At 38.9% G+C, this 27235-nt stretch overlaps 1 protein-coding gene across 1 annotated transcript; it reads left to right on the top strand.

Annotated features, from left to right (window-relative positions):
* The first annotated feature begins 259 nt into the window (after positions 1-259).
* On the top strand, positions 260-26505 carry exosc9 (exosome component 9). Its single transcript, XM_072256101.1, has 12 exons — positions 260-360; positions 6390-6484; positions 7312-7431; positions 16974-17076; positions 18618-18755; positions 22597-22679; positions 23174-23306; positions 24327-24419; positions 24552-24694; positions 25456-25607; positions 25708-25786; positions 26375-26505. The coding sequence occupies exons 1-12, from the start codon at positions 295-297 to the stop codon at positions 26463-26465; spliced, it is 1296 nt and encodes a 431-aa protein (XP_072112202.1). The 5' UTR covers positions 260-294; the 3' UTR covers positions 26466-26505.
* The last annotated feature ends 730 nt before the right edge of the window (positions 26506-27235 follow it).

The raw sequence follows: 27235 nt of genomic DNA on the forward strand, positions 1-27235 counted from the left end.
TGAAAAGGAAAAGGGTGGGCATAGATGCAGTATAGGAATTATGAAACAGCTTTAACGCCTGAAGACGCCCCTTCCCAACTCCCAAGAGTTAAACATAGAAACATAGAAAATAGGTGCAGGAGTAGGCCATTCGGCCCTTCGAGCCTGCACCGCCATTCAGTATGATCATGGCTGATCATCCAACTCAGAACCCCTCCCCAGCCTAACATTGCGGTTCAACAACAACGTGTCCCTGGGTGTTGTCGTCGGTCGCGGACTGATGATGTCAGAGACCTGAGCGGCCATCGTGTGATCATGAGGGAGACGCCGTTATCTAACTGCGAGCGGCAGTTCATCCTGCAGGCCATCGCCGAGAAGCAGGTGCGAGCCAGCCCTCGATTCATAGAGACGCGAGAGGGGCTGTAGATGCTGGAAATATGGACAACACACACACATGTCGGGGGAGGTGGACTGTCGACGCTTCGGGATCGGTCCTGACGAAAGGTCTCGGCCCGAACGCTGTCCAGCCTGCGGGGCTGCTCCAGCGTTTTGTGTGTCTTCTTATCAGTAACAGAGTCACTTCCTTTCGCGAGTGTCTGAGCCATATGATCCCGGCTGCGTCTTGGGACAGGGCTGAAAGGGAAGCCGGGGCCCCGTGGTGGCATCCGCGGTTCAACGTAGTGATATTGGCGGGGAGCTCATCCTGGGTCCCTTTTGGCTGGCAGTGTTCGTCGACACTGGCCGCCTGTCTGTTGTGTACCGACAGCTGGCCGTGTGCCTTCTTGCAGCAAAGTATACTTAACACGCAGAGGCGTTGACTGGAATAATTTTTGGACTCCATTATTATTGTTGGTAATAACAGTGCCCAAACGTCCTTGTTACTTGATTTAAAAAGCAAGATTTTGGTGCTCGTGATTTGAATTTTAGTCCTCGCTTAGTTATGGAACCGCATTTCTTTAATTGCAGCGAAGGTATTTCCTCCCCCATGCCGGCCCTCCGGAGAGCAATTTCATCAGTGCAGTTTCTTATCTCCCTGTACTCCTGCAACTTGGTCTTTGCCCACCTTCCCTCCGACGTATTTTGTCACCAGCTCGCACTGATTTGATATACGTATTAGGATGCATTATAAGGCATTGGTCAGACCACACTTTTGAGTATTGTGAGCAGTTTTGGGACCCTCTGTGAAAAGATGTGCTTGCATTGGAGAGGGTCTGGAGGAGGTTCAGGAGAACGATTCTGGGAATGAAAGGGTTAACATGTGGGGCGTTTGATGGCTTGGGCCTGTACTTGCTGGAGTTTAGATGAATTGGGGGGATAGTAATTTCTTTGAAAGCTGTTGAATATTGAAAGGCCTTGATAGAGTGGATTTGGAGAAGAGTGTGGGAATCTGGGACCAGAGGGCACAGCCTCAGAATAGAGGGATGTCCATTTAGAACAGTGATGGGGAATGTCTTTAGCTGGAGGGTAGTGTATCTGGAATTCATTGCGACAGATGGCTGTGGAGGACAAGTTATTGGATATATTTAAAGCAGAAGTTGATATGTTCTTGATTAATCAGAGAGTCGAAGGTTACAGGGAGATGGGAGGAGAATGGGGTTGAGAGGGATAATAAATCAGCCAGCATAGAATGGTGAAGCAGGCTCAATGGGCTGAATGACCTAATTTTGCCCCTATGTCTTGTGGTCTCATATCAACTTATCGTGATTTTTATTAACGACCTGGATGTGGGGGTAGAAGGGTGGGTTGGCAAGTTTGCAGACGACACAAAGGTTGGTGGTGTTGTAGATAGTGTAGAGGATTATCAAAGATTGCAGAGGGACATTGATAGGATGCAGAAGTGGGCTCAGAAGTGGCAGATGGAGTTCAACCCAGAGAAGTGTGAGGTGGTACGCTTGGAAGGACAAACTCCAAGGCAGAGTACAAAGTAAATGGCAGGATACTTGGTAGTGTGGAGGAGCAGAGGGATCTGGCGGTACATGTCCACAGATCCCTGAGCATTGTCTCACAGGTAGATAGGATAGTTAAGAAAGCTTATGGAGTGTTAGCTTTCATAAGTCGAGGGATAGGGTTTAAGACTGGCGAGGTAATGATGCAGCCCTATAAAATTCTGGTTAGGCCACACTTGCAGTACTGTGTCCAGTTCTGGTCGCCTCACTATAGGAAGGATGTGGAAGCATTGGAAAGGGTACAGAGGAGATTTACCAGGATGCTGCCTGGTTTAGAGAGTATGCATTATGATCAGAGATTAAGGGAGCTAGGGCTTTACCCTTTGGAGAGAAGGAGGATGAGAGGAGACATGATAGAGGTGTACAAGATATTAAGAGGAATAGATAGAGTGGATAGCCAGCGCCTCTTCCCCAGGGCACCACTGCTCAATACAAGAGGACATGGCTTTAAGGTAAAGGGTGGGAAGTTCAAGGGGGATATTAGAGGAAGGTTTTTTACTCAGAGTGGTTGGTGCGTGGAATGCACTGTCTGAGTCAGTGGTGGAGGCAGATACACTAGTGAAATTTAAGAGACTACTAGACAGGTATATGGAGGAATTTAAGGTGGGGAGGTTATATAGGCAGGGTTTGAGGGTTGGCACAACATTGTGGGCTGAAGGGCCTGTAATGTGCTGTACTATTCTATGTTCTAACTCATTGGATTAGGGAAGGATGGACTAGTGCAAAGGTCGGTGGCAGAATGAACAACGTTGTAGGATAGTGTGACAAGATAGTATTCTAATGGGGGAAGATGCAAAAAACTTCTTAGTATCATTGGTGTGAAAATACCCTTCTTTTGCAGGTGGGAGTCCTAAAGGCAGCAGGGCTTATTTCTCATTGGACAAGGTCAAGGAAGCGAGCTCAGCTGAGCAAAATTTATACATAGGGTTTACAAATGTCAAGAGCGGCACAATACAGTTCTGATTGGTCAATCCCTTCGGGTTGACATGACTTGTTTCCACTTTAGTTTTTGCATTCTGGGGTGCCAGACGAGATGAATGTGATATCTACAGTATGTTACAAATGAGGTGGCATTATCTTTCTGTATTTTTGCTGAGTTTCATATGCTCAGATGAAGAGACTTGAGGATCTCTATGTCAGTGGTCCCCAACCTCCGGGCCATGAAGAATGCAGCGGTAGCCGGAGTGCACCCAGCACACCTTTAAGAAAAAAGCCGAAGTAAACAAGCTAATTAATTAGGTGCCGCCTGGCACGTAAATGTCTGCCCAGATCAGAGGTGGTTGCCGATTTCACTTGCTCTATGCGATGTTCACTCCTCTTTCCAGGGCACTGGAGCCTTTAGCTGTTCCATTGTTTAGTCAATTTAAACACCAGCCCAGACAGGCTGAAAAGACAGGTCTGTCAGGATCGAGGTGACATGTTGAATCTGCACGAACTTCTAATAACGTATAGACGCTGCCGTGCTTTCTTTGTAATGACAGTTATGTGCTGGTCCCAGGACAGATCCTCTGACACTTTTCAGAGAGAGAAACGTCGATCCTTAATGCCGAAGAATTTAAAGTTGTTGACCCTCTCCACCTCAGTTCCTCTGATGAAGACTGGCTTCTGGGCAGCACCTAATTAATTAGCTTGTTTGTTTCGACTTTTTTCTTGAAGATGTGCTGGATCTGAAGATCTTTTCTCTTGAAGATGTGCGTTCCGGATACCGCTGCATACTTCAAGGCCCGGTATTGGTCCGCGGCCCAAAGGTTGGGGACCACTGCTCTATGTCATCCCTGGTGCTCCTTTGTTTTGGGCAGTTATGGTCCAGGGATTCCCACAAGTTGGTGTGCATATTTTTTTTTCAAGGAGTCTTTTAAAGATGTAATTGAAGTGCTTCCTCTAGCCTCTTAGTAACAGCTTACTGTACAGAGCACTGAATAGAATGCCTTTTAAGGAGTCTAGTGTCACCAAGTGAATGGTATGACCTGCCCATTGGAGCTGGCTGTAATTAAGAGTCTCAATGTAAAGAAATGTGGAGCTGGAAAGGATGCTGGTACTAATCCACTGACCCTGCTGGTGGATTTTGCTGAGTTGTGTTTGGTGTTATCTCTCCAGTGCTTTTGCTTTTGGATGGCCACTGCAGATAATTCATGTCTCCAAAGTGCATAAGAGAATGGGGATGAGTGTTTTATGTGTGACATCCTGATCTTGAGTCACTCCTTTCCTCCAATGATCAAAGACTATGCTGGCAATTTCATCATTGAAACCCATCTTAATTGAAAAAAGGCTCCTAAAAGTGCTAATGTGGTTCATGTTTTCCAGAATTTCATGGATCATTTATTGGGGTTTGTGTTGAATGTTGGGACAGGTTTGTAGAAGAATTTTGTATTCAGTAAGTTGCTAATCTTGGTGGAGGAGTAAGTTGCTCCACTGGAGTGAGGCTTGACTAGTGAAATATTGACTAGGATCAGAATGCTCAGAGCACACATATCAGGGTTTCAATCACAAACATCAGCAGTTCCTTGCCTCCCACACTTTCTGCTCGACCTGCCAAGTTCCTCCAGAAGATTGTTGTTCCAGATTCCAGCATCTGCAGTCACTTGTATCTCCATACATGACTCCTGTTAGGCCGGTGGCTGCAGCTCTTCCTAATCCTTCAGAGAAGGCCCTGGAGGGGTATCTACTAGACTACAGACTTTGAACAGCATGGCTACTGGGAATGGGTGACAAGGTGCACAGCCAGCTTTGTGCAGTGTTGAACAGCCAACCAAAACTTGCCTTCAGGTTTCACCAAGTGTTGTGGATATTCAACAAATTATTCTCAGAGGTTTCCTTAAGTTGCGTGATTTATCATGGAAGAGGAAGTGCTGAGAGAGATTGAAGAGGTTTAAGAGAGGGAAAGAAAACAACACATTTGTATAAAAATAGAAAATAAGAGAAAAAGAGTTTATTACATTAAATAATTAAAAAGTAGTTAGCAGTTACAGTAGTTTTTAATAGCTGGCACACGTATGGTTGCATATTGAGCAAGGTTAGAAATTAAAATTTTCAAGATATTTGATGTTATGGGTGTCTTATCGTGAGAAGCTGAGTTGCTATGCATGGAGAGCTAATGTCACAACAAATGCTCACGATTGTTTTTAGATCCCCAACAAGGGCATAACGTTGGTGAAGTATGTCAACGAAATAAGGAAAATGAGAACAATATTCACAGGAATCTTTATCCTTGAGTAGATCTGCAAAATCAAATTGATGGAAGGGGTTTGGAAGATGAGTTCATAGAATGCACTTGGGGCAAATTCATGAGGTAGCTTCCGCACTGGTTCTTGCATTCTAGGATCAAATGCCAATAGGTGTCAAATATATTGCAAAAATGCAATCTTCCTAGAGACGCTGCCTGCCCTGCTGCATTCACCAGCAACTTTTATGTGTGTTGCTTAACATAGAACAGAGCCTGCATTCTGCTTGATCTTCTCACAAATCACATCTATGCCTAATTTTGTGCTCTATATATGCAGGAATAAATAAAATGAGTGAGTGAGGGCTCAGTTGGTCAGGGTCAACCACAGGTGCTTCATCCTAACTGCCTAGATACGCAAGCCTGGGCAGTACGACATGGAGAGCAAGCTGTTGCCCATGTAGCAGACTCCCCCTCTCCACACTTCTGATGAACCCAAAGGAACAGCAGAAACTGATACAGTTTGGTACCAGCAGTGTCGCAGGAGTTGAAAGTCAGCGTTGAACTCAACATGGGACTACCTTAGGGAGTCCAGCTCCGGATTTTTTCCTCGGGGTTTACTCCCGAAGCTTTCCCTGTGAGTGGGTATAGCTGCAAGCAGCAGAGTTTTGAGATTAGAGTTTTCCTTCTAGATGAGCTGATGAGCCCCATCTGCCCAGAAGTAAGATATGGGACCAATGTTTTCCATGTTCCAGCAGAAACCTTGTAGTGTAGAAACCTTTGAGAAGACTAGGGTTCCTCTGGGTTCCCATTACAACTCACTGTTGAGACTGAATGAGAAGAGATTGAAACTAAATTGAATGAGTTACCAGAAGGTGCATTGAAACATGAGAGCAAAATTCCATACACGTAACTGTTAAAAACCTTAATTTTAGGATGTACATTTTTAAACGGTGCGTTATGTCTTCTGTCACTGCTTATGTAGATTAGGAAGACTAATTGAGAATAGTCATGTACACAAATATACTGTGACAGTAATCTTATGTTACAAGAACTGAGAGGTGCCTATTCTTGCCTTCAAATTAACAACTAAGATAAATATACTAATTTTGTTTGCCTGATTTTTTTTTACCCCCTGATGTTTTGGAAAATAAGGAAGTGAGCAGAGGAGCTTGATGTTCAAGAAAATATGAATAAACTTTCAAATCCAAGCTATAATCTGCAATGGATATTGTTTTGTTATTGAATTGTTATGATGAGCTAGTTTGCTTTAAAGATAACCGTCTTTTACTTTTGATCAACAGCGTCTTGATGGAAGACAGACATATGATTATAGGAATATCAAGATAACATTTGGAACTGAATTTGGCTGTTGTATTGTGGAACTAGGTAAAACAAGGTAACACTTATTTTTCTCAAGGGAGGTGTAATTTGTAACTCTGAAATATTTTTATTGAAGCCATATTTTTTAATGGATTAAACTTAATTGTCGGGATGGGTGAAGATGCAACTTTGGTATTGCATTGTTGCAGTACCTTGGCACTGAATGACCAAGTTTTGATTTCCTTTCTCTCGTGGCCTTGTTAAGTAGCTGTGTTGTATTGCAGAAACACTGAGCATTATAAGCTTCCTGCTTTCTTTTCTGATAAGTATTTTCAACCTCTTAAAGTTGAAAGACAAAAATGCAGTTAGTATAAAATAGTTGGATTTATTGCCTGTTCCCAGTGTATATATGGGGGGGGGGGGGGGGAAGTGAAGATTGGAAAGTGTAATTGATAAAAGGGATAATGCGAAGCAGCAGGATTAGCAAGGTAACAACTAATAATATAAAGGTCCACAGGTATAAAAATTAAGATAATTTTTACAATCAAATTAATATGATCAAAAATAAAATTCAGCAGTTGAAACCAATAATCTTGGTTAGGGTCTGGAATCCACCAATGTACTTTAATTTTAAAAAAAATCGTGGTTTTTAAAGTTTGCCTAGTAAGAACTTATTTTCGCCAGGACACAAGAAAAGCTCATCCCCACTTGGTTTCAGTGGCAATTAGTTTTCGTAAATGTGCAGAGATTCAATTTTACTTTATTTTAAAAGATACACCTCTGACAGTACAGAGCGTCTTTGATGCTACACTTCAATATGATTGAAGTTGGTATTTTATCAGTTTGTTTTATTTCTGGAGTCAAATTAAAAGATGTTTAACTGGTGATCATTCATGATTTCAGGCTGCTTGCACAGGTATCATGTGAACTTGTTACTCCTAAACCTAGTCGGCCTACAGAAGGCATCATCTTCTTCAATTTGGAACTCTCCCCAATGGCATCTCCTGCATTTGAAACTGGCAGGTTAGTTCGCCAGAAATGGAAAATCACAATTATAAATAGGTTTCTAGCAACCAGCATTTTCTTTCTGATTCCAGTAATGTTTATTTTTGTTCTTGAATATAGGAAGTACCTTTGATATCAGACCTAATAAAATTAATTTCTGTGTTTGTTCGCAAACTGCTTTTGATAGCATGATGGTTAATTTACAGAACTAACATTCCAGATGCCTGTTTTATTCAAATCTCACTTTGGCTGCTGAGAAGTTTAAATCCCGTGAATTAAACAAATTTGGAACTATAGAAAAGTAACTATTGCAGAAATAATGTAACTGCTGGATTTCCCTAAACACCCATCTCGTCACTGATTTATTTCATAGGAAATACTATTAATTAAACTCTAGACAAAGAGTAATGCTGTTAACCTATAACTGCTGTCAGAAATGATACAGCTTTCAATTCATTTCAAGGGTATTTACGGATGGAAATTTAATGCTGGCCTATTGAACAACACATTATGTGAAGTGATCCTGTTAGTATCAGGCTGTCTAAAGTTTCGTGCTAATGCATGCAAAGCTTTAGTAGTTCTTTTGATGACAAGCAGTGACTACATGAAACATAAGAGGTTTCCATGTGGGTATAGCAAATCATTGGGAAAGTTAGTAGAATGTTGGTCTTTATTGCAAAGGTTATAGAGTATGAAAGTAGGGACATTTTAATAGAACATGGAACACTACATCAAATTATGGGCCCTTTGGCTCATGATGTTGTGCTGATCTTTTAACCTACTCCCAAGTTTTTCTAAACCTTCCTTCCCACATAGCTCTCCAAATTCCTTTCATCCATGTGCTTATCTAAGAGTTTCTTAAATATACCTAATGTTTCTGCCTTTACCAAAACCTGTGGCAGAGCATTCCTCACATCCACAGGACTCCGCATAGTTTTTTTTTAAAAAAGCCTACCTCTGATATCCTGTCTATACTGTCCTCCAATCACCCTAAAATTATGCCCTCTCATATTAGCAATTTCCACCCTGGGATAAAGGTGCTTGCTGTCCACTCTATCTATGCCTCTGAAAAGTCACCTCTTGTACTCCTTAGCTCCAAAGAGAAAAGCCCTTATTTGCTTAACCTTTCCTCATAAGTTATGCTCTCTATTCCAGGCAGCATCCTGGTAAATTTCCTTTGCACCCTCTCAAAAGCTTCCACATCCTTCTTATAATGAGGCAATAAGAACTGAGCACGTTACTCCCAAATGTGATCTAATCAGAGTTTTACAGAGTTGCAACTTTAACTCACAGCTATTGAACTTAATCATCTGACAAATGAAGTCTGACACACCAGCTGCCTTCTTGACCTTCCTATTTACTTGTGTGGCAAATGTGGGGGATCTATGGACATGGACCCCAAGATCCCTCTGATACTCCATACTGCTAAGAATCCTGCTGTTAACCCTGTACTCAGCCTTCAAGTTCAATCTTATAAAGTTTATCACTACATACTTTCCAGATTGAACTCCATCTGCCATTTCACAGCCCAGCGCTGCATCTTATTGATGTCCTGTAGATATCCATGACAACCTTCTACACTATCCATAACACCACCACCCTCATGTCATGAAAACCTACGAACCCACCCTTCCACTTCCTCATCCAAGTAATTTACAAAAATCACAAAGATCAGGAAACACACAATATTCTGCAGATGTTGGAAATCAAGAGTAACACATACAAAATATTGAGTTTGTCCAGCATTTTGTATGTTTTATGAAGAGCAGAGGCCCCAGAACTGATCCCTGTGGAACACAGGTCACTGACTTCTGAGAAAACCCTACATCTACTACCACCTCCTGCCTTCTGTGGACAAGTCAAGTCTGAATCCATGTATCTAAGTTTCCCTGGATCCCATGCCTCCTGACTCTCTGAATGAGTCTACCATGGGGAACCTTGTTGAATGCCTTACTAAAATCCATGTATACCATATCCACTGCCCTACCTTCGTCACTTGTTTTATCAATGCCCTGAATAATTCAGTGAGGCTCATGAGACACAAACTGCCGCTCACAAAGCCAAATCAGACTTCCCCAAATGCCTGTAAATCCTGTCTTTAAGAATGCTCTTTAATAATTTGTCTACCACTGGTCTAAGACTGGCCACTCTGCCCAGGATTCCTAGGATCATCCCTATTACCTTTCTTGAACAAAGGTATAACATTTGTCACCCCCCAATATTCTAGTTCTATTCCTATGGCTGCTGAGGATGCAAAGGTCATTGCCAAAGGTGTAGCAATTTCTTCCCTCACTTTTCATAGTAACCTGTAATATATCCCATTTTGCCTTGGGGACTTGGCTGTCCTAATATTTTTCAAAAGTTCTAACATGTCTTCTTTCTTTCTTAATGAAAACAAGGTTCTGCATATTAGCCTGGTCTACGCTGTCCTGTCATTTGTCAAGGTCCCTCGCACTGATGAACACTGAAGCAAAGTATTCAATAAAGATTTCCCGTACCTCCTGCAAGTACTGGTGTAGAGTTGTGGTCACTATCTCTACAATTCTCACTCACTCAGAGATCTGTCACCTGACTAGGTTCATTGCCTAGTAATAGATCCAGTTTGGCCTCCTTTGTAGTCAGCCTGTCCACACATTGTCAGGAATCCTTTGTGGACACACCTAACAAATTCTGCCCCATCTAAACCTTTTGATGCAACTTTCCAAAATGTTACTGAGATTGGACCCAGAGAACTACATCACCACCTTCTGAATTTAAAGGGAATTTGTTCCTTTGGACTCTAACCCAGATATTGTCTGTAAAACATAATCATAGCTGATCTCCACCTTCCAGAAACTCCGCACCTTGTATGCTAAATTTTGGTTTCATTACTGAGAATCAAGTTGTGATTTTCTGAAATATATCTTTTGAAAGAAAGGCCCTCTCCATGCTTTATGCAACTTCTCAGATCACGCATAGACTTTTCTGCTTCCTTCCTTCCCTCTGCATGTTCTTATCCATGAAGGTGATTTTTTTTTTTACTGTTTGACTTGTTTCTTTTTCCCTCCCTCTTTGATCACTTCCCAGCTACATTTATGATCCTTAAATTCTTTCCAGCAGACAGTGAATTTTTCACATAATCAACTTCTAATTGCTCTGCACCTCCTTTCGGCCCACTGATGTTCCATTTTCTTCCTACAATGGTTACACAACCCGTCCCCATCCACCTTTCGCTTTCAAACTGAATGTTGTTCGATGTAGCATATAATTTATTAAATGAATTAAAATGTTGCTATTAAAATAAAGCACATTTCGTGGGAGATGCTATCCTTCAGTTCTTTTTCTTGATACACTGAAGGCTCCTGCTGCAAACTGGTGCAGTTTGTTGCTTGTGCCTGCAAAGTAGAATATTTCTTTAACACTAGTCCCAAATTTCAACCTTTCTGATGCCTTTTGAATGGTTTAACTCTTCTGTTCCGTGTCTCAATACATCTACTTCAACTTCAAGGAATATTCACTATAAGCACTTTGACTCCCATGACTATTTTCATAACGTTCTGCCCAACCTTCCTGTTAGCATTCTATTTTATTTTCTGGTGATATAGTAGTGTATTTGGTCTTTTTCCTTCAACCAAATTTTGATTTTCTTTTGTGTATTTTGGGTCCCTCAGATTTGTCTGTCTCATTTCCTGTTCTTCTACACTCTCACTTCCCTTTTGGTCTTGAGCCATGTTGGGATAGGCCTTGTCATTAATTTTCATTTCAACAGAACTGGCATTCAGCATGATCAGAAAATGCTGCCCCCAAATGTATTTTTCCTTCCCTTTCTCCCTTCAGCACCCTGTAAAGACTAGACTGCTGATTTAGTGGACTGGGCTGTATCCACTGCTTTTTGTAGGATTTTCCATTCAAGGACATTGGTGTTTCCATACCAGGCTGTGATGTCGCCAGTCACTATACTGCCCACTACACATCTATAGAAGTATGTCAGAGTTTTAGATGTCATGCCGAATCTCCACAAACTCATACGGAAGTAGAGTCACTGCCGTGCTTTCTTTGTAATTCCACTTGCATACTGTGCCCAGGACAGGTCCTCTTGAGAAGTGGCTCATGGAGCTCTGGTTTCCTTCTCCTTAAGTCAATAATCAGCTCCTTGATCTTGCTGATATTGGGTAAAGGGTTGTTGTTATGGCACCACTCAGCCAGATTTTCAGTCTCCCTCTTATATGCTGATTCATCACCACCTTTGATTTCATCTACAACAGTGGTTTCGTCAGCAAATGTTTTGAAATATTGTGGTTTTGAATGGAAAATTTCAGAATTTTGTTAAAATAAAAATTACTGTTATCAAAAGCAATAATTGTAGGTATTCAAAGTTATCAGAATCCCTGAGTAGTAGGAACTGATAAAGTGAATCTGTGTGGATATATGAATGTCATATTTGAATAATTGTGTTGACCTTTAAATATGTTTGTGATGTAGAGGCATTGTTTCAAAGGTTTCAAAGATGCATCTAATGTCAGAGAAATGTGTACAATATACATCCTGAAGTGCTTTTTCTTTGCAACCATCCACGAAAACAGAGGAGTGCCCCCAAAGCATGAATGACAATTAAATGTTAGAACCCCAAAGCTCCTCCCCCACCTCCCCTCCCTCCCTCACATAAGCAATAGCAAAGCAACAATCCCTCCTCCCCCATCAGCAAAAAAAAAAGCATTGGCACCCCCCACTGAGCACTCAAGCATGCAGCAAAGCAACAGCAAAGACACAGACTTGCAGTACCCCAAAGACTACTTGTTCACCTGGTATTCGACATGCCACAGGTGCTCTCTCTCGCTAGTAAGGGAGAAAGAGTTGTCTCTGTTTCACAGCGAGAGGGGAGACATAACAAACAACTCGCTGGTTCACGATGGTGAGAGTCTTGCATCGCCTTTTCCGAGCTCTGTACCCAAAGATCTTGGGTCTCTGAGAACACAGCCAGAGATCTTGCGACTCCCACGACACACAGATCTCCTGCTGAGACACTGACCTTGGATCTGCCCGTCTCCAGAGCTACGAGATCTCAGACCACCAAAGGCAAGCTAAGTTCTGAGGCCGCATCCTTGGCATGTTGAATAACAGCCAGTCATGAAATCCCGAGAGCGGGTCCCTTTCCCGCACAGAACCAAAGTCAACGTGTAACTCCAGGTCAAGGTCTTCAAAAGAACCCGGAAAGGGAAGAATAGAGATATTAAAGATGGAAATAGAGCTGTTTCCGAAGATGCAAGCAAAGGATCACCGTTTAGCACCATCATAACTAAGCTCCTCCTTTGCTTGCATCTTCGGAAACAGCTCTATTTCCATCTTTAATATCTCTATATTTGAGCTGTACGATTCTTGAAAGAAAATTGCCTCCATTGCAATAACAGGTGTATTATTAAGTGTTCCCAATTTTACATATAGACCTGAAATGTACAGTGACGAAAGACAAAAAAATTGCGTATAATATGTACTATATAATATTTACACAGATTAAACGATAGTCACTCCTTCCTCAACTTGGTTCATAAGCGACCTACCACAATTAGAATCTATCTCCAACCACACCATGGCGGGATACACTGAGGCCCATTTTGTATCATATTTGTCTCATTTCTCTTCCCACCTCCTTCCCCCAATTGTCCATGGTATGTCCATTCAGCTTACTGCTCACATGCAGTTTCTCGGAACTGCCAAACCACTAATAAGTGGACAGTCAAACAATGGAGAGCTCAACAAGCAACAAATGTTCATCAAATAAACATTTCTGTATTAACTGCTATTCTCTATATATGTTTGTGTATGTTCTTTTGAGGTTGTAAAATTATTGCAGTGCTGCCCAAGGCCAGTGATAGAGCAGTGTTACTCTTTTGGTAGACATGGAAATTTTGAGCTTCTGTATAGAAATAGAAAAGGCACTTGAATAAAACCAGTTCTGCTACACTGATGCTAATCCATCCATTAAATTTTATGATCTCCAAAAAGTGACTGTTGATATCAAAGTTCATGAGTGAGTGACAATTTCTGGTACTTTGCTTGTGTGTTAGTCTGTAGAGTATTATAGGAAGACTGAATCATTTTACTCTGATATCTAAATAACTCATTGGTGATGTGCAGCAAGTCTGTTTAAAGGGGAATTAGCCCAAAAAAAAATTGTTGAAGAGAATATAGGTTTCAGGTTAAAATCAAAAGCTAGACTGCATTGTCAAAATGTCTAATTCTGTTCATTGCAGGGATTCCCAGCCTTTTTTTGATGCCATGGACCAATTCTATTAAGCAAGGGGTCTGGGAAGCCCTGGTTTTTTGTTTCCAAAATTTACTCTGTATAAATTTACCTCTTTGGTCTGTAGGCTCTATTTGTGTAAAAACAGTACCGAAAAAAAAGTATTCACCTGCCTTGGAATTTTCTTTTTTTTTTGTTTTACAATATTGAATCACAGTGGATTTAATTTGACTTTTTTTGACACTGATCAACAGAAGAAGACTCTTTCATGTCAAAGTGAAAACAGATCTCTGCAAAGTGATCTAAATTAATTACAAATATAAAACACAAAATAATTGATTGCATAAGTATTCAACCCCTTTAATATGCTCACCAAATCATCATTAGTGCAGCCAATTGGTTTTAGAAGTCACATAGTTAGTTAAATGGAGATAATCTGTGTGCAGACCAGGTGTTTCAATTGATTGTAGTAAGAATACACTTGTATCTGGAAGGTCCAATTGCTGGTGAGTTAGTATCCTGGCAAAAACCACACCATGAAGACAAAAGAACACTTCAAGCAAATCCGCTAAAAGGTTATTGAAAGGCACAAGTCAGGAGATGGATACAAGAAAATTTCCAAGTCACTGAATATCCCTTGGAGTGCAGATAAGTCAATCATCAAGAAATGGAAGGAATGTGACACAGCTGTAAATCTGCCTAGAGCAGACTGTCCTCAAATACTGAGTGACTGTGCAAGAAGAAGACTAGTGAGGGAGGCCACCAAAAGACTTATGACAACTCTGGAAGAGTTACAAGCTTCAGTGACTGAGATGGAAGAAACTGCGCCTACAGCAACTGTTGCCCAGGTGCTTCACCAGTCACAGCTTTTGGGAGAGCGGCAAAGAGAAAGCCACTGTTGAAAATCCTCACATGAAATCTCAGCTGGAGTTTGCCAGAAGGTATGTGGGAGATTCTGACGTCAGCAGGAAGAAGGTTCTATGGTCTAATGAAACCAAAATTGAGCTTTTTTGCCATCAGACTAAGCACTATGTTTGGCATAAGCCAAACTCTGCACATCAAAAACACATCATCCCTACCATGAAGCATGGTGGTGACTGCATCACGCTGTGGGGATGCTTCACTGCAGCATGCCCGAGAAGGCTTATGATGGTAGAGGGTAAAATAAATGCTGCAAAATACAGGGAAATCCTGGAGGAAAACCAGATGTAATCTGCAAGAGAGCTGCGACTTGGGAGAATATTTGTTTTCCAGCAGCACAATGACCCCAAGCATAAAGCAAAAGCTACACAGGAATGGCTTAAAAACAAAAAAGTTAATGTCCTGGAGTGGCCAAGTCAGAGTCCAGATGTCAATCCAATTGAGAATTTGTGGCTGCACTTGAAAAGGGCTGTTCACTCACGATCCCCATGCAATCTAACAGAGCTTGAGCAGTTTGTAAAGAAGAATGGGGGAAAATTGCAATGTCGAGATGTGCAAAGCCGATAGAGACCTATCCACACAGACTCAAGGTGCATCTACTTAATAGCTACTTGAAGAGGGTGAGTAATTACATAATCAAGTATTTTGTGTTTAATTATAATAAATTTAGACCAATTTGTAGAAATTTGTTTTCACTTTGACATGAAAGTGCTTTCTGTTGATCAGTGTCAAAAAGCCAAATGAAATCCACAGTAATTCAATGTTGTAAAACTTGAAAACTTCCAGTGGGGAGGGGTGAATACTTTTTATAGGCACTGTATGCATACCTGTACAATTGCTGTTTGTACTGAAGTCTCCAACATAATTTTCTTTAAAGCTTAAATTGGATCTGATGTTTATATAAAAGATTGAATTAGCCTGGTTAATACAATATCAAGTGAAAGTAAATATGGAAGAAATGAAAATCATATTGTGTTCAAGATTATATGCTAATTCATCATTGCCATTTTGCTCTAGCACTGATGACAAATTTCACTTTCCCCAACATTCTATTTCTGCAGTTGTAAATGCTCATATTTTACAGTACTTTTGAAACTGTCGTGACTCTGAGACAAACGGCAGGTAGAAAATTCCATGCATGAATGCATAGTTTATTGTGCAAGTCCCAGAATTATTGTTAGTGAGTCAACCCTTAAGTAGGGGCTGTGCTACTCTACCTTTTTCATTGGTCATATGTCAGTGAGAGCCAGCCAGTGGTGTTGTGGCATCCACGCCAGTTTTCCAAGTGAGTAGTCCTGGGTTCAGATCGAGCCAGCTCTTTGTATGCTTTCCATCTGTGCTGGGTTGAGGGTTGAACTAGCAACTTGGCCTCATTAAAAATAGACAAATGCTTAAGAAATGGCAAGGTTGCCATCCAATGCGTCACAGGCGTGGAAAGGAACAGCAACATGTCTGTGATAATAAACCTGATGCTGACTCTGGATTGGATTGAATGAAGTGAATTCATAAAATTTAAGAGTCAATCTCAGTATAAAGTGCATTGAAATTTTTTTGTAATGTTGCATTAATTTTATAAGAACTCAAAAGTTCAAAGTAAATTTATTATCAAAGTACACGTCACCATATACTACGTTGAGATTCATTGTCTTGTGGGCATTCACAGTAAATACAAAGAAGGACAATAAAATCAATGAAAAACTACATACAAAGAAAGACAACTGATGTGCAAAAGATGACATTGTGGAAATACAAAAAGAGAAACGAAATAATAATAGATAAAGAAATTATAATAATATTGTGAACATGAGTTGTAGAATCCTTGCAAGTGAGTCTGTAGGTTGTGACATCAGTTCAGTGTTGGAATGATTAATGTTATCCACTCTGATTCAGAAGCCTAATAGATGAGGGGTAATAACGGATCCTGAACTGGTGGTTTGGGGCCCAAGGCTCCTGTACCACTGTCCTGATGCCAGCAGCGAGAATGGAGTATGATCTGGATTAGGGATGCTGTTTTCCTGCACAATGTTCCTTATAGATGCTCTCAGTGGTGGGGAGGGCCTTACCTGTGATGTGTATTTAAAAATAACTAAAAATTGTGTCCTTTTTTTTTCCTGTTTTGCTGCCCTGTGAAATCACGTTTAGGTGTTCTGGCACTTTGATGGCATCGTAGCTGCTCAGTACCAGTACTCCTTTTGAATGGATATTTGACAACAACAAGTGTAACAGTGTGATTCTCATTTTAGAGATCGTTGGACATTTATGGGAAGTCACCTTTGGAACTAGTGCTATAAATTTAGCAAGTTGTTTCTCTTTAGAACAGGGATAATTTTGTACATTGCTATAACTCTCTACTCTTGTTCTGTATAAAATGATTGGTCTATAATTTTAAATGATACTATGTAATTTTTTTGATTTTCAGACAATCAGAGTTGCTAGTTAAACTGAACCGGCTGCTGGAGAGGTGTCTGAGAAATTCCAAGTGTATAGACACAGAATCCCTTTGTGTTGTAGCAGGTGCAAAGGTGAGATGAGAAAGGAGCTTGGTGATTGGAATTTGAGGATTTGTATCTTAAATCCCTCCTTACTAATCTTGCATTGAACTAGACAGCAGTTCATTAGGTAGGGAAAGACATTTGTGACTTGAGGTCAAGTACAGCCAAATAAACTTATAACTTAATTATTAGATTTTTTTGTACAAAGAAATTACAGTTTTGGTGACATGGCTTATGAAATAAAAAGCAGCTTGCGTACAAAACAAAAACACTGCAAAAAAGAAACTCAGAAACTGTCTTTATATGCAAAACTTCATCTGAGAAATGAGCCAAGAAAAATTCTAGTGTATGTATACTGAACTTGTTACTACAGTATTATGAAACATGGTGACTGACATCTGCTTGAACAAAATGATTTTGTATATCGATTGTTAAATCTAATATTTCGTAATATTTATTCAGCTGATTAAAACTAATACAGTGTTCTTTGTATGTAAAATAGATTTAGTATGCTCGTAGTTTAACAGACATGGAACAAATAGACTTTATTTGTGTTATACCTGTGTATATTAAGGTTTAACATGATTGGAAAGTAGGGGTCACGCTATTAATATTGCATTGATGCAGAGAAAAAAATTGAATTTAGGTTGGGTGGTTTTGAATATTTTAAGACTTGTTGATTATGATAGCAACAGTTTTACAAGATACATTTTGAAGACGCATTATTTCATTTAAATTCTTCCCCCTATCCCATAATTTATATGGAACAATATACCCAAAGTACTGAGGCAAGGGATGAAATCATAAAATTCTGTTGTAAGCTACTCCTTGCCAAGGCTTGTGAGGAAGTGAGTTTATCCTGTAAAGTTACTTTCTTATTGTTTTTAATTTTAGGTGTGTTTGGAATAGCTGCAAACTCCTGTTTCTGAGGCTTTTAAAAGCTATTTAGTGGCAGAGTCCAGGTCCAAAGGGCACAGTCTCGGAAAAGAAGGATGTTCTTTAGAATAGAGATGGGAAATTTCTTTAGCCAGAGGATGGTGAATTTGTTGAATTCCTTGCTACAGATGACTTAAAGGCCAAGTCATTAGGTATATTTAAAGGGAGGTTTGCTGTGCTGTTGCTTAGCAAGGGCATCAAAGGTTATGGGGAGAAGGCAGGAGAATGGTGCTGCGTAGAAAAATAAATAGGCCACAATCAAATGGTGGAACAGACTCAATGGGTTGAGTGGCCTAATTCTGCTCCTATATCTGATGGTCTTTCTTTCTATTGTAGTGCCATTGCCTAAGTGCTAGATACCATTTTTTCTATGTTATGACAATTGATGCAAAAGGAAAACCAAGAAATTATGTTATAGGTGACCCACTAAATGAATTTTTCTTGATTCCACCCTTTCTGACCCTTCTTGTATAATGTTTCTACCCAGAATAGCGAAAATATGTATATGTTATTACTAAGCTGTCAAGACTGATAAAGTTTGCACTTGAGGATTATTTCTTCAGATTCTTAGTCTCTTGTTTAATGCTTGTAAACAAGGTAGCTAATTTTAATTTCATTCTTTGATATTGTTTCAGGTGTGGCAGATTCGTGTAGATTTGCACTTGTTAAATCATGATGGCAACATTATGGATGCTGCAAGCATAGCAGCCATTGTGGCATTGTCTCATTTTAAAAGACCTGATGTATCAATCCAAGGAGAAGAAGTCACTGTAGTGAGTATTCAGGAAAACTCTCGTTACATTATGTTCCCCAAGGAATTATCATACATCCAGCATCACTGTTGCTATCCTATCTCATCTGCTGAAACTTGGTAACTTCATCCAAAAGCACATTCTGTTTCCATTGTTCTACAAACCTCAATGAGTTCACCATTCACAGCATTGAAAAGATAACCCATTCCCAGTGTTACAATTTTGCCATCTATCCTTTACTGCTGAAATGTTCATTCACATCTTTGACAATTCCAAAATGTTTGTGCCCACCTAGATCCCTTTTTCCTCCCATGAATTTGAGGTCAGCCAAAGCTGAACTCCTATCTCCTATTCCTACCCTTGTGTTCGCTGATTTAGCAAATAGAGTAGATTCTGGTTAATTGGGACTAGTACATTTTGGCCCAATTGAGAAGCTGTCTCAATTAGTCAGTTTCATGGAAATAGTTAAAAAGGTATAAAAAGACAAACTGAGTAACAAATTATGTATTTAGATGAAATGCATAACAAATTAGAACACTAGCAATACTACTAAGGTACTCTAAAACTGTGTATTAGTTCCTAATAGTTATCAATGGAGCAATTCATCCAGGAAATGCTGTTGTGCTGCTTTGATTATAAGTGAACAAAATCAGTGCAGACACTAGTTTAGATAATGGACTGCTCACGTACAATATGTTTAAGGTTTGCATTCTCCAAATCTTTGTTTCCATTGTAACATTCAATATAATTGTTGATACCTTCAAGTTCTTTGTAGTTCCTAACTTGTTTTAAGTTGTGAAATCGTTTCATTTTCACTCCCAGCGATTTCTGGCATTTCCAAGCCCGATTGTTTGAAACGGCAGTGAGCAAAACAGTCCTGAATTGTCTTTGTTTATTTCTTCCCATATATCAGTGACAAAAATCACTGTTTTCTGAATATAAACATACGCAACTGATGCTATTTAAAAGCTGTTCACTCAGCAAGGTGTAGTGTCTACGATCGTGTAAGTGCACATGACTGATTGTAGTTGGAAACTGCCTTTTGACCCAATTAAGCAGCATACTGTCTCAAATAAAGGAAGGGAATCCCAGCATTTTTCTTGATTTGTTTTTGTTCTTTAAGAGTTGTCCCTGACCCTTTCTGAATTATTTTCAAAACCTTTGATTTGCTGTTAAAGCACAGATGATGCCTAATAATCTTTTTTCTTTCTATTAATCAGCTTCAGTCTTGGTAGTGCGTTAGATTTTTTTAATATAAAAAAATTATTATTTTTCAATGTTACGAACTGATTACTTTGTACAAATATAGGGTAGGAGTCATATGAGATTTAGTTTAATATATTGACATTTTTTCCTGTACCATGTATAAATTAATAAAAATATTGGAAAGAGTTGTCCCAAATAAGCAGCTGATTTAACCAATGACCCAATAAACTGGGATCGACTGTATTAGCAGCTGGTTGGATTCAGTGTATTGTTGTTACAGATGCCAGACATTCAAAGGCATTGATAATAGATACAATATGCTGAAATGCAGTAGCTAACAGTCTAATTGCAGTGCTTTTGTTGAATCAAATGTTTATTGCAAGTAAATTTGGGGGGGGGGGTCTCCATTTCTAGGAGAACATTTCTTCGCATTAGAACCAGGTCTGCGGTGTGTCACTGTGACATGACCAGCTTCTCCCTGCAAAGGAAGGCACCAATGGAGCACTATGACTCTGAGCTCAATAATCTGAATGTAATAGCCTAGGGGAAATCTACGGTGCTGCTTCAAAGTTGTTATCTATTAGATCAATATGAAAATATTGCAAGGAGTGAATGTTAAAGTAGATTTATTGGTGCCCATTCTGTCAGCTGGCACTAATGAGAACAATTAATTTAAAATCGTTTGATACATATAAGAAGTCAAAAGATCACAATGTAATTTCATACTGTACAATATGAAAAACCTATGATTGCTGAATTTTGGTTAGATTTTGGGGAAAGTGTTTTCATTGTTGATTCAATGTTTGTGATTCATTAGTCCTTATGCTTCTCTGGATGTAAGGTTTTTGAATGTGTGTGTTTCTCTGCCTCCTTACTTTAATGGCATTCTAAGCAAGTCTGATACTAATTATTGCCTGGCAAAGTAAGCTTTAAATTATTAAAAAAGAACAAATAAGCATGGGAGGAGATTGACATCATTCCCAGGTATCCCAACCAGAGCTGCCTCGTCCAGTTTCCAGAGTGCTGTGGTGTGACTCAGAAGTAATAGTTACAGTGTTTCACATCAAGTAAAAAGAATTTTACGTTGCATTGATGTCACATTTTGGTATCAGGTGTGAATAAACGTGCCTGACGAGGGCCACCATTTGGAAATAAAAAAACAGATGGTAAGCCGCAAGGCAGGTTAGTACAAGGGGTTTTGTTAGGTTCCAGGTGGGAAAAGTGCAAAAGATGCCCAAAAGTTGCAAAGCACAGAAGTATTTACAAATAGACAAATGAAAACAAACATCTGTTTTTTTTCCCCAACAGGTGACCCTCTTTGGGCATGCTTACCCACACCTGATAGTGAGGGATGATAATTGGCCACGCTGTAAAAGGCCTTCAAGCCTGCTTTCCTTTATTAATTTCCTCAATTATTTTTCCCCTCTTCTCAAGATGAATTTTCACCCAAATTCTTACCCAATTTTACTGTACGCCAAGAGTGTTACCTGATCTTTTTCCAGATATAAGCTGCATATTCCTTTATGCTCCAACATGGGTGCCAATGCTCTTGAGAAGTGGACTTCCTCTTTCTCACATCCAATACTGTTTCAATAGTTCCATTTAATATCAGAGAAATGTATACAATATACATTCTGAAATCCTTTTTCTTCACAGACATCCATGAAAACAGAAGTGTCCCAAAGAATAAATGACAGTAAAAACATGACAACCCTAAAGCCCCCCCCCCCACAAACAGGTAGCAGCAAAGCAACAAGCCCCCTAACCCTATCCACTTCCCCAAAAGAACATCAGCACCCTCCACCCACCAAGCATGCAATAGCAAGGCCCCCAATAAAGACCATGATCTACAGTACAACAAAAACTAATTTTCCCCCAACAATTCGACATACCACAGGCACGCACTCTCTCCCTAATAAAGGGAAAAAGCGATGTCCCCTTTCACAGCGAGAGAGGAACTCGCTGTTTTACATTGTTAAAAGTCTGTCATGCCACTTTTATTCCCCTCCAAGTTCTGTGACTTGAGAATCGGCAATGATGTCTTGCTCACCGGTGAGAGCACATGACTCGCTGAGTACAGACCCTCCGACAGCTAATCCGCTGTTCAGATGGTGGCAGCAGCTTAGAATCAGCCCATCCACAGGGCTGTGAAAACTCAGAACCTCAAAGGTGCGCTTGTCTTCTAGCTCGCGTCTTAGGGATATTGAAAAGTGGCCGGTCATAAGCCCCTGAGAACGAGCCCCACCACCACAAAGATCCACAGCAGACGTTATCAAACCAGATCTTTTAGAATCTTGAAGACTTGTCTCTAGAAATAAAAATCAAGTACACTATGGTTACTCATTTTTATTACACTGAAACACTTTGAATGTACTGCCGGTCAATTTGCACCTAGACTTAACGCACATATCTACACCATCACTAAAACATTATTTTCCACCTTCATAACGTTACCTGAAGAAAATTAACAAACACTGTTATTGAGAATACATAAACTGTACTGCGTATTGAAGATTTTAATTTGTATTGATCTTTTAATTTGAGGCTGTAGTAATGGCTCTTTTTTTTTTTTGCTTGGTTGGTTGAAGTTTTTTTAAAAAATAATAGTTAAAATTCAAAGAATGTGTATCTAACTGCGCTTGTTTCTGCTTTGTAGTATTCTCCAGAGGAGCGTGATCTAATTCCGCTGAGCATCCACCATATGCCCATTGCAGTTAGCTTTGCATTCTTTCAGCAGGGGTGAGTTTAAAAATCAGATATTTTCTTTGTTGGACTTCATTATTTCCTGGTGGAAGTACTTTTCCTGGATAGTAGAAAGTCCTGAATTTTAGAATGTGAAAATGTACTGTTAAATCAAATGTCAATGTTACAACAGCGGCTAATATTCAAATTGATGCAACTTGATTCTTACTAGTGTGTCAATTCTGAATAGTATTTCTGTCTACTTGGCAGGCGACTCACTTCCGGTTTTTAGACTTTTGAAGGATCTGTGGATTTGAGTACAGTTGTCATAAGTAGCACATTTCACTAAAAGTAGATAAAAAATTTTGGGCAGAGTACAAAGGAAATTTGTATAGAGGACTAAGAGTCTGTTTAAAAATTGAAGCACAGGCTGTATAAACATTACAGTATAAACTTCTATGTTGTTGAAGGTAGATAAAACAAAATAATAGGGATCAAATTGAACATATAAAACCAAGCCTGTTTCCTTTTAACTCATTTTTATGTCACAGAAGCTACCTTTTAGTAGATCCAATTGAACATGAAGAACGGGTCATGGATGGACTCTTGGTGATTGCCATGAACAAACACCGTGAACTGTGTACCATTCAGTCCAGTGGTGGAATTATGCTTCTAAAAGATCAGGTCAGTAATCTGCACTTCTGTTTTCAAATGAGTCTACAAATAGTGCTAACAGGCTAAAGCTGTTTTCACATGCTGCAGGTCAGTTTATAATGTGGCACATATCGACACCATCACTGAACTATCTTTTTTCACTTTCATAACATTACCTACCCTCTTTCATCAGTACTTGCTAAAAATGTCATTGATGTCTTAATTATTATTAGATGTCTACTCTAATGCATTCCTGACTACCCTTCCATTTTTAATCTTTCATAAACTTGAGTCCATCTGAAGCTCCACTTCCTTTACACAACTTCCACTGCCTGCGCTGTATGGCATGCATTGGTATCTATTTGTGCAGTGACTCTGCTTTCAATTTCCTCTTTCCAGCTTTCTATAAATTTACATCTCTTGTGCAATTCTATGAGTCTTCCAAATTTATCTTAATAACAATCGTGAGAAACACCTTGAAACAATTTACTTACTTCAGTTTTCTCCAGTCCTCCTGAAGGGTCTCGGCCTGAAACATCAACTGTGCTCTTTTTCATAGTGCTGCCTGGCCTGCTGAGTACCTCCAGCATTTTGTGTGTGTTACTGTTTCAGTAGTGCTGTTTTGTTGTAAGATATGCTTAGCTACCTTTCTGCCTTTTATTTGCATAAATAATTATCTCTAACAATAATAGAAGTGTTACGGTGACTATGCAGATTTCCAGCGTAATATAATTTAGAATAATGGTGAATGTCTATAAATTGATTCATTTCACTGAATGAAAAGAGGAAGTAGCCAAGGTTCTTCACTTAATCGCCATCTAATGTCCTTGTCTGAACGTGGATACATATGGAGACTTGTTAAAAGAAATTTAGCTTGTTTGTTCTGTCATTTGCATAGACTGGTGCTGTTCATCCTTTAGCATGTCATATAACGAATGTCCAATGGATTGAGATAGAAAGAGAGCTGCTGGTTTCCTGTGAGTTGTGCTCCACTGTAATCAATATTTCCATGAAACAAGGAAGGAAAATAATCCAATCTCCTTATTTCAGGTTCTTCGTTGTACTAAAATAGCTGGAGTGAAGGTGGCAGAGATCACAGAACTAATCCAGAAAGCTATTGAAAACGATAAAAATGTCAGGCAAGTTCATGGGCTTTTTTTGTTCATTGTCTTTTTTTTAATATAGCTAAATTTGTGTTGAAGTAAGTGATGAATTAATATTGTAAACCAATAATTTTATACATGTTTACTGAATTAGTTCTTTTTTTATAGAAAGAAGGGTGGGAAGTTTGGATTTGCAGAATCTGTACCAAACAAGAGAATTACTACTTTTAAACTTGAAGAAGTTGCTGTACATACAGAAGGTGTAGAAGAACAAGCTGAAGAAATTGTGTCAAAGGCTGAAACATCACCACCAATGTATCTTTTATTTCTTGCTTGGGTTACTAAATTAAAGCTTATAATTTACTAAAGCTTTAATTTCCTGTTTCAAAACTAAACCATATTTGTATAGAATTGAGCTTTTGCTACCATCCAATCATCCAACTTAATGTCTTAAAAGTATTGTTTGCAGATTATAATTGGTATTTAGAACATGCTGTGTGCTGGAGCAACAAAAATGAATATTGCATAGTTCACTTTGTAGAGTGTTGGGAAAAAAAGAATGAACTTATAGCAATTTCATAACCTTAGTATCCAATTTGCACAGCCATTTTAAGTACTTTAGAATTATTAATCTATTGTTGAAAGATTATTTGTGCATTGTGAAATTCCACACTTAGCAATATGATGGAATTTTTGTTTAAGTATTATCTGGAGGATATTTATTGACCAGGATTCTAATCTTCCTCTAAATAGTGTAGTGAGATCTCTTACATTTGCTCACGAATGTAGATGAAGCATCGGTTGTACAGCACAAAATCTAGTACTTCATCTATGCTGACCCTTTTGCGAATCTACACTCTATCTCATTTACTAATTTTAGGTCCATATCCTTGCCTATTCAAGTGCCTGTCTAAACGTCTTGTATTCAGATGTAAGTTACTGTCTTAGACAAATAGGACATTGCCGACAGTTTTGCCTTCATGACATCTACAGTATTAATTCCTGACCAATATATTTTGTTAGAGCCTGGCACCTTTTTTCCCATCTGTGTTTATTGTTTTCTTAACTGAAATCAGCATTCCAAAACCAATTGTGCGTGCTCCTGGGACAGGTCAAATTGGGGAGGGAATTCAAAATGAATGGATGATCAATGATCTGGATGAAGAGGATGAAGAAGATGAAGAAGATATTGTTCCTGAACTAGATACCCAGAGTTTGAGTCATGAAGGTGAGCTTATCTGTAGTAAATAAGCTGAATGTTGTCATGTATGCTAATGATATGAAACTTGCTGCTGAGTATTTACTGTCTTTTTTGCTTTTTTTTTAAGCTAAAGTTGTCCAACTGTCAGACAGTGAAGAGGAAGAAATGATAATATTGGAACCAGAAGGACATCAAAAGGAAAGAAAGTGAGTCAAAGAAATTGTTAGGAATTGAATTGTAGCAAGAGCAAGAACAAAATTTAAAGTAAAATTTTAAATCATAACTTTAAATTTAATTTCCTATTTTCTCTGTCAAACATTTCAAAACTATTTAGAATGCTGGGAGGGGAATGATTTAAGGCACTGGTTTCATGTTACAGACCACATAATTCTGTCATTATGATCTCCCTTCCCTTCAGCTACAAGATATTAATTAATTTCACATTGCATGATACTAGATCCAGTTAGCTGTTCTCTTCCTCAACAGAATGGCCAAGGAAAAACATGTTGTCTACACTTGCACTACAAATCTGGTTTACCTGCCTGTCTAACTCAGCTTATCCTGACTTCAAAAGACACTGATTTATTACACATGTGGCTGGTCAGTTGTTAAATGTTGTGCACAACTGAGCTAAATGATGGAGAATCAGTCACACTAATAATACTAATCCTGCTTGAAAAAAAATGAGATTTATATTCTGTAAAAAGATGCTTTTAATACATTTTCTATATATAAAAAAAAACTTGGGGTCACTACTTATGAAATTGCTGAATTATTTTTACTTTATCCCTTAGGATAAAATCTGAAGAAACACAGCAAAAAACAAGCAAAATATCTCAAAAAAAGAACAAGAAAACACAGAAAAGAAAAAGATCGCTACTGTGATATTTGTTTTGTAATAAATTGACATGAATTATTACATTAACTTTTTAATGTGTTGCATCTTTACTGTGTTCTCTAAAGAGAAAATTTGTAAAATTATACCATTACAGGTATGCAGAAGTAGATTTGGTGTGCCTATGATTTTATGAAACCAAATACATTTTGAATTGGAATTGCTGAATTGATTTCTTTCTTAAAACTTGTGGAATTTTTGCCTATTTACTGAAAACTGGCGAATTAATTTAAATGATATAGCGAGCTTTAAATTCAGATTCATCATACATCACTGTTTTAATAGCATTATATTTGCTACTATTTGAAAGTTAAGCCTACAGATTTTATTTCTGTATACCTTCCCTTCAGAATATGATAGAATTACATTTATTTTCACCTTAAATTTTTATTCCAAACAAGGCACTTGGAATAAAGAATAAAATCTTAATTGGTGTCTGATTGTCTTTTATGTCTTGTGACAGATACAAAATTCTCAACAGAAAGGGTTTTGCTTTCTTGCAGTTTAAATTTAGAATGACGCAACCTGATCGTTATACTTTTTAATATAGTGGGTTAAAAATGTTTGGTACCTTGATTATTACCTTTTTTATGCAGAATAAAGAACAAGATACTATTTTTATTATGCCTTTAGTATTGAAAGGCCAAGGCACAAGAAAATGTAGGAATCAAGTCAAATGAGGATGCACCAGGAAGACCATTATTAGTGAATATTATTGTGTTCATTGGAAGCATCACTTCTTTAAAAGTAAAAGCTGCTG

This window comes from Mobula birostris, chromosome 4 (genome assembly GCF_030028105.1).
Source record: "Mobula birostris isolate sMobBir1 chromosome 4, sMobBir1.hap1, whole genome shotgun sequence".
Taxonomy (NCBI): Eukaryota; Metazoa; Chordata; class Chondrichthyes; order Myliobatiformes; family Myliobatidae; genus Mobula; species Mobula birostris.